At 40.9% G+C, this 13,057-nt stretch overlaps 1 protein-coding gene across 4 annotated transcripts in view; it reads right to left on the bottom strand.

Annotated features, from left to right (window-relative positions):
* Positions 1-3,313: 3,313 nt before the first annotated feature.
* LOC140481652 (protocadherin-17-like) overlaps positions 3,314-13,057 on the bottom strand; it is a 134,084-nt gene continuing 124,340 nt past the window's right edge. For all 4 annotated transcript variants that reach the window (XM_072578183.1, XM_072578181.1, XM_072578182.1 and 1 more), the window contains exon 4: positions 3,314-6,082. In XM_072578183.1, the coding sequence (XP_072434284.1) occupies positions 5,391-6,082 (692 nt within the window). In that variant the 3' untranslated portion in view covers positions 3,314-5,390. The remainder of the gene's footprint in view (positions 6,083-13,057) is intronic.

Raw genomic sequence — 13,057 nt, 5'->3', positions numbered from 1 at the left:
CAGTGTGATGTAACTGAAATTATACATTGAAAAATTGATTGTCTGTTAAGCCTTTCATCTGTGTGTGTGTGGGTGTCTGTGTGCGCATCTGTGTGTACCTGTGTCCCACTATTACGTGTGGGGACACCTCCCACCTTGTACATGGCAGGTACTCATGTGACTCAGCCAACGTTGTCTATCTTATACGTTGCAGGCAAGGATGCCCGGAGGCATGGTACATTGGGGAAACCGAGCAAAGGCTACGACAACGGATGAATGGGCACTGCACAACAATCAACAGACAGGAGGGTTCCCACCCAGTTGGGGAACACTTCAGTGGTTCAGGACATTCAGCCTCAGACCTTCGGGTGACCATCCTCCAAGCTGGACTTTGGGACAGGCAGCAGAGGAAAGTGGCCGAGCAGAGGCTGATAGCTAAGTTCGGTACCCATAGGGAGGGCCTCAACCGGGACCTTGGGTTCATGTCACATTACAGATGATCACTATTGCACTATACACACACACACACTCCCACACAAACTCCCCCTCACAGACTTAAGACATTCTGCACTCACTACACACACACACACACACTTTCTCACACTCACAACCCCACCCCAGAAAGACAGACATACAGACAAAGACCCACATGTACACATATATTTTGTGGGGTGAATTTGTACTTGCAGAGTTACATTGTACTTTGCTCAAAACTTCATGCATTCATGTAGAACTGAGCTCAAAAACTGCATGAGTTTATGTGAAACTCTTATCTTACTTTTAAGATTAGAATCAATCTAAACATCATGGCATAGAGAGAGAACACGGGGGACCAACACCTTCAACATATTGTCTAGCTATCACCATTGTTAACAGCTAACACGAGAATGCAACTTTAAAAAAAGGTTTTGTGATTTACACATGAAAGAAGTGAAACTAGCACTGTATTCTAACAGATGAAAGGCTTAACAGACAATTAATTTTTCAATGTATAATTTCAGTTACATCACACTGTAAATTTTTGTTATAAATTCTGTGTTACGATCGAGCCCTCCACTATCACCTGATGAAGGAGCGTCGCTCCGAAACCTAGTGTGCTTCCAATTAAACCTGTTGGACTATAACCTGGTGTTGTGTGATTTTTAACTTTGTACACCCCAGTCCAACACCGGCATCTCCAAATCAAGAGATAAATAGTAGGTAAAGATCTGGAGATGTGACAAATGCAGTTCTTCAAGTAAAGGGTACGTTATTTATGTGACTTCACGGAATTAAAGGTTCTGGAATTAAAAAGTTAGCTAATTTGCATTCTAATCTGGGAACATGCCGTGCCTGTAACATTGCCATGGATATGGATGCGGATTAGTGAGATTCTCTGTTATGAGTTTATCTTTGTGAATTCAGTTGAGGCATAGCCAGCAGGCAAGACTGGCTGCTTCTGAAAAACAACTGAACAATCTGAACTTTAGGTCTTATGCACCTGTAACTCTTTGGAAGCTATGATGTGGAGGTGTCAGTGTTGGACCGGGTTGAACAAGGTCAAAAATCACACAACACCAGGTTATAGTCCAACAGGTTTATTTGAAAACACAAGCTTTTGGAGCCTCTCTCCTTCTTCAGCGGCTAGTGAGAGAGGGAGACCATAGGCACAGAACCTATAAGCCAGAATTAACAGCCATCTTAGGGGTGCTCAATTCGTTTGCATCAGTTGTATGACTCTTTGATCTTTTACTTATAAATTTTGTGTCTGAGGTCTCCCTCTCTCACTAGCACCTGAAGGAGGCAAGAAGCTCCAAAAGCTCGTGTTATCAATAAAACCTATTGGACTATAACCTGGTACAATGTGATTTTTGACCTTATCTTTGCAAGCTGAAAGTCTGGACCCACACCTTAAGTAGAGTAAATGCTGGAACTATCTTCCTTGATGCAGCCTGTGAATGGGAGCTAGTATTCAAAATACAACAAAAGTGAAAAGGAGGAAAAATAACTGGAAGATTTCTAGAAAGAACTCCACCGTGATTCGCTATAAAAGGCAGTTAAAATTCTGGAAATAATCAGCTTGGCTGCAGTTAAAAATAATAGCAGTGAGCTATTGGAAACGGAGGATGCTTTAAGCCACTGTTGCAGGGAGGCCTCTGTTGGAGCTGTGAAATACGGAGTTGAGAGATTGATAAAGAAATTGAGAGATCAGTTAGCCAAATGCTAACAGCCAGTCCCCCATGTAATCTTGTACTCTGCAGTTTTGCTGAACATTTGAGATAGAGAGATCAGAGTGAGTTAAGGAGAGTGATGATGTTCTTTTTCAGTTTGTCCCAGGAAAAGTGAATAAACCTTGAAGAATTCAGAAGGCAAGTGAATTCTTGGGAGAAGGTAAACAGAGAACTGAGTTTATAAGCATAAATCTTTGTAAGCTACATTGTTAACTAATGCTGATTGCTCAGTTTACTTTTTTTTTGGTGTGCAGGAAAGTTTGTTTTTGTTTAAAAATGTGAAATTTTGTGATGTTATTCTGTCAAATAATTGTAGGATCTCAGATTTCTTCTGCAAATGTTAACGGTCCCTGATAATGACCATAATTACATTTGCATTCAAATCCTTTTATGTGGCATTGGTCTCTTGTTAGATTTTTTCAAGAAGGATACCCAAGTTTATTTATGCATTACAAAGGTAAGTTTGTGATGTTGCCAAACCAATAGGACATCTATTAAACAAAACCATGTTACTAAAAAGCATTCAATAAGTCATACAATAGTTTGGCAGTTGATCAGTTATTTAAGTAATCACAGCTTCAATGACATGCCTTATTCATTTCATTTGCTCTTTAAAGCTTGGGAAACTAATTATTCGGTTCTACTGATTGAAGTTTGGCGCTATTCTGTTGGCACAATGAATCAGCAAATGCATAAGGTTGATCCTCGTGTTCTGTAATATAATCAGTTATAATCTAATTTCTTGTGAGATTTGGGTTTATTCACCAATTTAGATCAAACAATGTAACATCTAGTTGTCATCAATATACATTTATGGGCTCAAAGTGTAGAATTTAATTTTTCTCAAGTAGGCATTTTAAACTGTTAGTTTACAGCAAAGACAGTGATGCCATTATGACATCTAATCACAATGCCAGCAGCTTTCTTCAGCTGAGACACTTGCAAGAAGAATACAATTTTGTCAAATCTACTAAACAAGGAATTCAATTTGTTGGCAACCAGATACCGGTTTTTGACAGTTAAGTACCTCGTATTATTCATTGGAACCACACACCTGTAATCACAGAGAGGTGTCCTTTGGTAGAGGCACCCATGGGTTTAATGAATGCAAAAGCATTTATCGGTGATGTTAGTAATCGCTTTAATTTTTTTGTCCTCATTTTTCCAGATAGATCACATTAAAACACAGCCATTTAACAATTGCAGTTGAGTTATTCCATACAACATATGCTGTTCTCACCAATTGCCCAGTGTAGCTCTGAGCCCTATGGGATGGCAGGGACTGATAAATGTAGAACATCGGCTGAAGGACCAAGGGGGGATGGGAAAGTCAGGACCTCAATCAGGACTCATTCAATTACACTTCAAGTCAACAAACCTTGATAGCAAAAATCCCTCCTGAATACTGCTCTGATTAATGTTGCTTGATGCCAAAATAATGTAATTAGACAATAATGAGTGGGTGTATATTATGTTGGCTATCAACACTAGCTGTTGACCTTGATGACTTCTACTCAAATGAGAAAACAAATATCCTGAAAGTATAGCTTAATGAGGCTGTGCAAATACCTCATTGCTATTCAGCATTACTTCTTTTGTTTTGTTGTTAATTAAAATGTTGAGGTTATGTTTTTATTATGTTGATGTGGACTTAATGAAAAACACTTTGCAGAAACTGGACAGTTATGTTACTCAGTAACAAAGAGACAGCAAAGTGGCTAAATAGCATCACCGATGAGTTTTCAGCCCAAGTTGCTTTTCTTAATTTCCAGCTCTGTGCAAGCAATTACAAAACCTAGGTGCTTTTCCTCTTTAGCTATCAAGTTGAGTTAACCTGACATTGGTCAATTCTACATAAACTGCAGCGCACACAAAAAAGAATTCTACAATATAGAATCATTTCAAAATATGGAGACAATTCCAAGATATTACTGACAAATACACAATTGTAATTCAGTCACCATACTTTGAAATGGTTGATATACTTGAAGGGTTACTTTGAAGCATACACTACTGGCTTGTTAAACAGAATCTGCTTGTGTACACTGCTTCCCACATTCCAAAGGGAAAAAGGGGAAAATTGTGAAATTAAACTCATAGAGTTCGACAGCTACTAAGGCAACATTTGCCAAATACAATATAAGCCCAAATATTTTGCAACACAACTATATATTAATTTAATAAAATACACAATATAGCTCTTAGTACAATTAACAAGTTTGGCTCATATGCACTGATATTGCAATAAATCAATTAAAAAGCTAGATTCAGTGTAAACACTCCATGATTCTTACATTTGCACATCAATATGTTTTGCTTTGCTAGTACGTAATAGGTATTCCCCTTAACGAGTCATTTTAGTGTCCATCTACAAATATGGAACAGTACTTCTTCATCTGGGACACAATATATTTTACTATTGAACAATAATATGGTGACAACATTTTGATGACTAAAATGGAGAGGAGGAATTTAAACAACTGGACACTAAAATGTCACTCTTTGGTAGGACAGCTTAGAGAATAACCAGAAGAACCATTTTGTAGTTTTGTATTAGGTTTGAGAACATGGGGCAAATGTTGTGTTTGTAGAACCCATTTTGGAGAAATATTTTCAAGTGGGTTTGTACAAAATATCAAGATGTATATCATTGCAATATGATCCAGAATGAAATATTCTATGGGACGACAATCAATGAGGCAATGTTTACTGCAGATAAACCTAATTCATAAGGACACCTACATCAGCTGACAATAACTGTACACTCGGAATTAAAGATTTGCAATGTTTACCAGAAAGCTGATATCTTATTTCTTATTAATTTTGCCCTGCATTGTTCTCTGTTAAACTTTTTTTTTAATATGCAGAGCTGTATTCACTGGTCACCTTGACAGCACCTACACGTTTCATTTCTTTATCTCAGGGAGGGCATATTTTAAGATTGTCAATTCAGCAAATGAAACATAGCAACTTTTAACAACTATTCTGGTGAAAATACCAGTATTTTCTGTTTCCTTAGACACAAAAAAAACGTGCACAAATGGACACTCTGAATTCTAACTCACAGACATTAACCAGAATCACCTTTCCTTGTATTCTGCCATTGGTGCTTCATCACCTGAAAAAGAAAATGCTGTCTTGAAACTTTTGAGCTATTCTTCCTTTAGAAGAAAGGTAGTCAACTGTCACAAATAATAGTGTTCACTTTCTCACAGTTGAAGGGTCACTCCCTCGACAATCTTGTAAAAGCTTGTCAATTTCTCGAACCACTTGTTCGGCGTCAACACCTTCTCGAGCGAGGTCTCGGCTTGTGGGTTCATACTGGTCCAAGACAGTGTCCACTTCGTTGAACTCCCGGCCGGCTCTGGAGTGCACATCTGCAAAGACTGTTGCCACCGCTTCGGGTGTAATGAAGTGGCTATCGTGCTGTTTGTCAGGTGATGGGTAGTGGGTATCAGATGGCAAATATTGGGCGGTTGAATCTGTTGATGTGTCAGATACTTTCTGCTTCACCTCAAATGCACCCATAGGTCGTTTACTTGAGCTGTTACTGCCTGCAACTGAAGTCTTGTCTGGACTGCTTGCAGCCGATGAGACCTCTTGCAAGAGAGGACTTAGAGCGCGCTTAGCTTTTAAATAAGGTTTAACGTTTGCAACAAGAATGGTGTGCTCTCGTTTGTCCTTCCCAAAAGTACAGAAAGTTTTTTTCCCAACAGGAGCTGTGCTTTCTGGAGTTTCAGATTCAACTGTGGCCTCCACTGCTGGCACAAACAGATTCCGGCGATAATCTGAACATTCAGCTTGGTTGGAGATAGGGAACTGAGGCATCCAACATTTATCGGAATGACCCAAGACACGACATTCATCTGTACAGTTGACGCAGTCCTCCTTCTCTGTAAGAAAAACAAACAAAATCTATTATCCCTAAGAAATCAAATCATTTTAGTTAATGCAACATTCATATTAAAGCAATTTAATCAGTTATTCTAGATTGCTAAAAACAGAACGTGTCAGCATGGGGGACAAGTGTCACCTCAAACAGTCAGATCCTAAAAGCCAAAATAATTCAGACATAAATGATTTCAATTAACAGGAGATGATGTTTTCCTTAATAATTTCAGGTAGTCTCTACAATCAGCATATACCTCATTTGCAACATGAATCTTGGCTGAGTAAAAGGTCAATTTAAATGGCACGTTATGAATACAACTATGTAAATGCATCAAAATTATCGTCAAATGTGTAAAAATATATGAAAATAACTCCTAGAATAACATCACTTTACAACATTCTTTCTATAATTAAAAATACTGAAACAAAGCAAGTTTTGAAATTCACTGGCGACCACATGCTAATTATAATAATTTTTGGCGAAATGTTAGTTTCGTTGAGTTTCATGAGGGCATCTCTCTACGAGGCCGAGAGAGTTTTCAGGTTGCATCTGATCAAACTCACCTCATTGACTATCTGAAGAAGGGTCACCAGACCTGAAATGTTAACTTTGATTTCTTTTCACAGATGCTGCCAGACCTGATGAGCTTTTCCAGCAATTTTTGTTTTTGTTTCTGATTCACAAGATCCGCAGTTGTTTTTGTTTTCATTAACTTTTACTCTGCCACCTTGGTAGACCTCACATTTATTTCTAACATTTACTCTCTTTTCTCCCCCAGTATTAGTGCCCTTACGCTCTGATACCTCACCATCACTCTATTACCCTCACTCCACCTCCCAGCAAAGCTCACGCTCTAACACTGCAACACTTTTCCTCTCTTGTTCATTTCTGCTCCAGCACCCCACCCCATTCTGCCCCAGACGCTACTATCCATTCATGCTTACTGTGCCTAGTCACTTGGTTGGGACCCCTATCCACCTGCATTGAAAACTAACAGTGCGCCACCAACATCATCACCCATAATACTCTGTCTCTCTCAGTTCAGGAATGACGTTGACTGCTCACTATGAAGAGAGGATCCTGACTCTGATCCATGAGCAGTTGAGTGACTGAGTTCATGCCCTTGAACTGGTAGCAGAGGCTGCCTTTCACTCACTGACCAAAAGCTACCTCCCTTTAAGACCATAAGACATAGGAGTGGAAGTAAGGCCATTCGGCCCATCGAGTCCACTCCACTATTCGATGGCTGCTGGGCACTTCAACTCCACTTACCCGCATTCTCCCCGTAGCCCTTAATTCCCCGAGATAACAAGAATCTATCAATCTCTGCCTTGAAGACATTTAGCGTCCCGGCCTCCACTGCACTCTGCGGCAAAGAATTCCACAGGCCCACCACTCTCTGGCTGAAGAAATGTCTCTGCATTTCTGTTCTGAATTTACCCCCTCTAATTCTAAGGATGTGTCCATGGGTCCTAGTCTCCTCACCTAACGGAAACAATTTCCTAGCATCCACCCTTTCCAAGCCATGTATTATCTTGTACGTCTCTATTAAATCTCCCCTTAATCTTCTAAACTCCAATGAATACAATCTCAAGATCCTCAGCCGTTCCTCATATGTTAGGCCTACCATTCCAGGGATCATCCGTGTGAATCTCCGCTGGACACGTTCCAGTGCCAGTATGTCCTTCCTGAGGTGTGGGGAGCAAAACTGGACACAGTACTCCAAATGGGGCCTAACCAGAGCTTTATAAAGTCTCAGTTGCACAATGGTGTTTTTATATTCCAACCCTCTTGAGATAAGTGACAACATCGCATTCGCTTTCTTAATCACAGACTCAACCTGCATGTTGAGATGATGGTTGACAACCACGACAACTTTCCTGGCTTTGTGTCTGTGGTAAATCACAAAACAACAGCACTGGGAGCCATGTATCCCTGGTTGAACTGTGAGCTACGAAGATGCAAGGTAAGGCAATACAAGGCAGGGATACTGTGAGCATCCAGATAGACTCAAAGTGAGTGAGCATTAGGAGAGCAAGTAAATAGCTCAGAGTTGGAACCTGGTCCAGACCACAAGCTGGATGTTGGTGCTTTAGTACAAAGCGTCTTTGCTGCAGCATGACATTGATAGCTGCTAGTGCTTTTTAAGGTGCACCACTGAAGAGCAGAGTTGTCCTGTCAGTGCATCAGCTGCATGTATCCTGAACATGCCTGGTGTCTAAGATGGAGGGCCCTTGAAGTAAGTCAGGAGCTGAAGTCACCAGTTACCCATTTTAACTCCCATGTTGGAAGTTCTGGGTGTCCAGTTTGCTCATGGCAAGTGTATTGATGAAGTGAGGTGAGATGTGCAGTTAATAAGGTGGCAAACAAGTAGCAATCCTCCTGAATGAGCAACACGTTACTGCCTAATGAGAATCTTGCCTCACTGCCCAGGGTTTAGTTAAAACTTAACAGCGAGTTGTTCCTGATGTCAAATCAGACCACACCTGTTTCTAGTGTGATTCTGTCACATTTCTCGCCATAACCCACTTGGTTCAGCTCCATGACCATATTTTCATTTCATTTACTCATATATGGAAAAAGAATATTTTGGTTGCAATCTTATTTTGAAGAAGCCGTTGCTTAAAATCTTCCCTACACTTTGCTTGGCTGAATAATAATAGTTGGATTTCATCATCATTATTATAAAAATACAGTTTAAAGTGTTTTTTTCAACTTCTAAAAGAACAGGCAAGGAGCTTTTCAGAGAATTAAAAGAAAATATTTTTCACATCCACCAGATGTCTGAAGAGATACATATGTTGTAGTGTAGGAGACACAGCAACTAATTTGTAGATAGAAAACCACATACAGCTATGTGGCAATGACCAGTTAATATTTTAGATTAGATTCCCTACAGTGTGGAAACAGGCCCTTCAGCCCAACAAGTCCACACTGACCCTCCGAAGAGTAACCCACCCAGACGCATTCACCTACTCTTTACTAATGCACCTATCACTATGGGCAATTTAGCATGGTCAATTCACCTTACCCGCACATCTTTGGATTGTGGGAGGAAACCGGAGCACCCAGAAGAAACCCACACAGACACACTAAGAACGTGCAAACTCCACGTAGACAGTCACCCGAGGCTGGAATTGAACCCGGGTCCCTGGCACTGCGAGGCAGCAGTGCTAACTACTGAGCCTCTGTGCCACCCACAAATGTTTGCTTTCTCTTAATATTTTGAATGCAATAATACATTAACGGGTATAGTTTTAGAAAGTACCCGTTCCCTGACCAGGAATCAAACCCAGGCCGCAGTGGTGAAAGCGCTGAATCCTAATCACTAGACCACCAGGGAAACTAAATTTTATATGATTCTGATTGAAGAATACACATAGGCCAGGAGAACACACCCACCTTTCTCTAGAATACTGTCATGGGGTCTTGCAAATTCACCAAAAGATAGCATCTTTCACTCAGTGCTCCTCCAGGACTTGCACTAAAGAGTCAGCCTTAATTTTGGGCTCAAACTCTGCAATGAGAATTGAACCCAAAAGCTATTTTTTCACTTGATTTTTTAAAATGGGATGGCCAACATTTGTTGCCAATTGCTAAATGCAGAGATATAGTAATCGAGATGTACAGCACAGAAACAGACCCTTCGGTCCAACTCACCCATGCCGACCAGATATCCCAACCCAATCTAGTCCCACTTGCCAGTACCCCACCCATATCCCTCCAAACCCTTCCTAATCATATACCCATCCAGATGCCTTTTAAATGTTGCAATTGTACCAGCCTCCACCACTTCCTCTTGCAGTTCATTCCATACACGTACCAATCTCTGCGTGAAAAAGTTGTCCCTTAGGTCTCTTTTATATCTTTCGCCTCTCACCCTAAATCTATGGCCTCTACTTCTGGAATCCCCCATCCCAGGGAAAAGACTTTGTCTATTTATCCTATCCATGCCCTTCATGATTTTATAAACCTCTATAAAGTCACCCCTCAGCCTCCAACGCTCCAAGGAAAACAGCCCTAGCCTGTTCAACCTCTCACTATAGCTCAAATCCTCCAACCCTGGCAACATCCTTGTAAATCTTTTTTGAACCCTTGCAAGTTTCACAATATCTTTCCGATAGGAAGGAGACCAGAATTGCACACAATATTCCAACAGTGGCCTAACCAATGTCCTGTACAGCCGTAACATGATCTCCCAACTCCTGTACTCAATACTCTGACCAATAAAGGAAAGCATACCAAACTATGCTATCTACCTTCACTATCCTATCTACCTACGACTCTACTTTCAAGGAGCTATGAACCTGCATTTCAAGGCCTCTTTGTTTGGCAACATTTCCTCGCACCTTACCATTTAGTGTATAAGTCCTGCTAAGATTTGCTTTCCCAAAATGCAGCACCTCACATTTATCCAAAATAAAGTCCATCTGCCACTTCTGAGCCCATTGGCCCATCTGATCAAGATCCTGTTGTAATCCGAGGTAACCTTCTTCACTGTCCACTACACCTCCAATTTTAGTGTCATCTGCAAACGTACTAACTATACCTCTTATGCTCACATCCAAATCATTTATATGAATGATGAAAAGTAGTGGACTCAGCGCCGATCCTTGTGGCACTCCACTGGTCACAGGCCTCTAGTCTGAAAAACAACCCTCCACCACCACCGTGTCTTCTACCTTTGAGCCAGTTCTGTATCCAAATGGCTAGTTCCCCCTGTATTCCATGAGCTCTAACCTTGCTAACCAGTCTCTCATACGGAACCTTGTCGAACGCCTTACTGAAGTCCATATAGTTCACATGTACCGCTCTGCCCTCATCAATCCTCTTTGTTACTTCTTCAAAAAACTCAATCAAGTTTGTGAGACATGATTTACCATGCACAAAGCCATGCTGACTATCCCTAATCAGTCTTTGTAATGAATTCCTTACCATATCATTTCAGAGGGCAGTTGTGAGTCAATCACATTGCTGTTGGTCTGGAATCATATGCAAGTCAGAATAAGTAAGGACAGCAGATTTTCCTCAGTGAGGGACACTTGTGAACTGGATGTGTTTTTACAGAGTTACCATTAATATTTTATACTTCATATTTATTCACTGAATTCAAATTCCACCAGCTGAGGTGGAGTTTGTTCAAAATGGTCTGAAACTTACCAACAGCCTAGGATTAGAGATACTAGTGACAGAATCTCCCCATTTAACCCGTAGGCAAGCACCCTTCTCATTAAGGTTGAAACTTTAAGAATCATACCCTTAAAACTGTCAGGGGAAAATGATTCATTTCACCTTGATCTTCTTATGAAACTCAATTTTCATAAGAATTTGTTTTCATTTCTATAACACCTGACCTTATTAAAGGTCACTCTGAAGGCAGGAAATATGTTTCCGCTGATGGGTGAGTCCCGAACCAGAGGACACAGCTTAAAAATAAGGGGTAGGCCATTTAGGACAGAGATGAGTAGAAACTTCTTCACTTAGAGAGTGGTGGGTGTGTGGAATGCTCTGCCTCAGAAGGCAGTGGAGGCCCAGTCTCTGGATTCGTTTAAGAAAGAGTTGGATAGAGCTCTCAAGGATAGTGGAATCAAGGGTTATGGGGATAAGGCAGGAACAGGATACTGATTATGGATGATCAGCCATGATCATAATGAATGGTGGTGCAGGCTCGAAGGGCAGAATGGCCTACTCCTGCACCTATTGTCTATTGTCTAGTGACCTCACACTGGGAAATTGTGAAGTGTTTCACAGCCAACTGAAGATTTTTTCAAATTTAGGTACTGTAATGTTCAAAACCAGGAAGCAGATAAAAAGAGCAGATCTTGCTTTTTATTTTATATTAAATATCCAGAAGTGAAATCTTTCTCTGGTTGCTAAGTGTAACAATCTCATAAATATGACAAGATGTCCTATCACCACTCTCTTTGGCAAAGTGCAGTTTTTCCTTCGCTTAGTGGAAACTTTGACATTGTCTACTGTGTTGTGAAATGAATTTGGGAACTCTAGTCTTCAGGATTGTTAAGAATCACCAAGAAGAGTTGGTGGCTCTGTTGGCAGCTCAAACACAGAGATAGAAGCCATCATATTCCTGGCCCTGAGTGGGCTGAAATGGACATTGGAGATCTTGCTAAATGATCCCCTCCATCCACCAATGTGCTTCCTACTGTGTCCCATCATGCTTCACACTGCCATCATTTGCAGGCAACGGAGAATAAGCTAGAATGGAAACTGCAATGGGTTGACTTTACTTTGGTAGCCATCTCAGCCCTGCAGAGCAGTGTTATAAAATCAGGATTAAAAACAGAAAACAGTGGAAAAGACACAATAGGTCTGGTAGCATCTGTAGAGAGAGAAGCAGAACTCACCTTTCAAACTGAATAACCTCTTCAAAATTGAATTGGCAAATTTAGCAAGTTGTTAATTAGTGCAACAGCTTGCATATATATCATGCCTTTGCCAAAACAAAACATTTCAAAAGCACTTTCCAAGAAGATTATCATTCAAAATTTGACAGAGCAACAGGACATATTAAGTTAGCTCCAAGAGGTGGATCATCAGAAACATCTCAAAGGACCAAAGTGTGCATCAACTGTGAACAAATTTATGACACAATACTATACGGTCTCAGCTGAAAATGTGTTGCTGGAAAAGCGCAGGAGGTCAGGCAGCATCCAAGGAGCAGGAGAATTGACGTTTCGGGCATGAGCCCTTCTTCAGGAATGAGGAAAGTGTGCCAAGCAGGCTAAGATAAAAGGTAGGGAGGAGGGACTTGGGGGAGGGGCGTTGGAAATGCGATAGGTGGAAGGAGGTAAAGGGGAGGGTGATAGGCCAGAGTGGGGTTGGGGGCGGAGAGGTCAGGAAGAAGATTGCAGGTTAGGAAGGTGGTGCTGAGTTCAAGGGTTGGGACTGAGACAAGGTGGGGGGAGGGGAAATGAGGAAACTGGAGAAATCTGAGTTCATCCCTTGTGGTTGGAGG

This window comes from Chiloscyllium punctatum, chromosome 9 (assembly GCF_047496795.1).
Source record: "Chiloscyllium punctatum isolate Juve2018m chromosome 9, sChiPun1.3, whole genome shotgun sequence".
Taxonomy (NCBI): domain Eukaryota; kingdom Metazoa; phylum Chordata; class Chondrichthyes; order Orectolobiformes; family Hemiscylliidae; genus Chiloscyllium; species Chiloscyllium punctatum.
The sequence above is the reverse complement of the archived record's forward strand: the minus strand, read 5'-3'. Positions and strand labels throughout refer to the sequence as shown.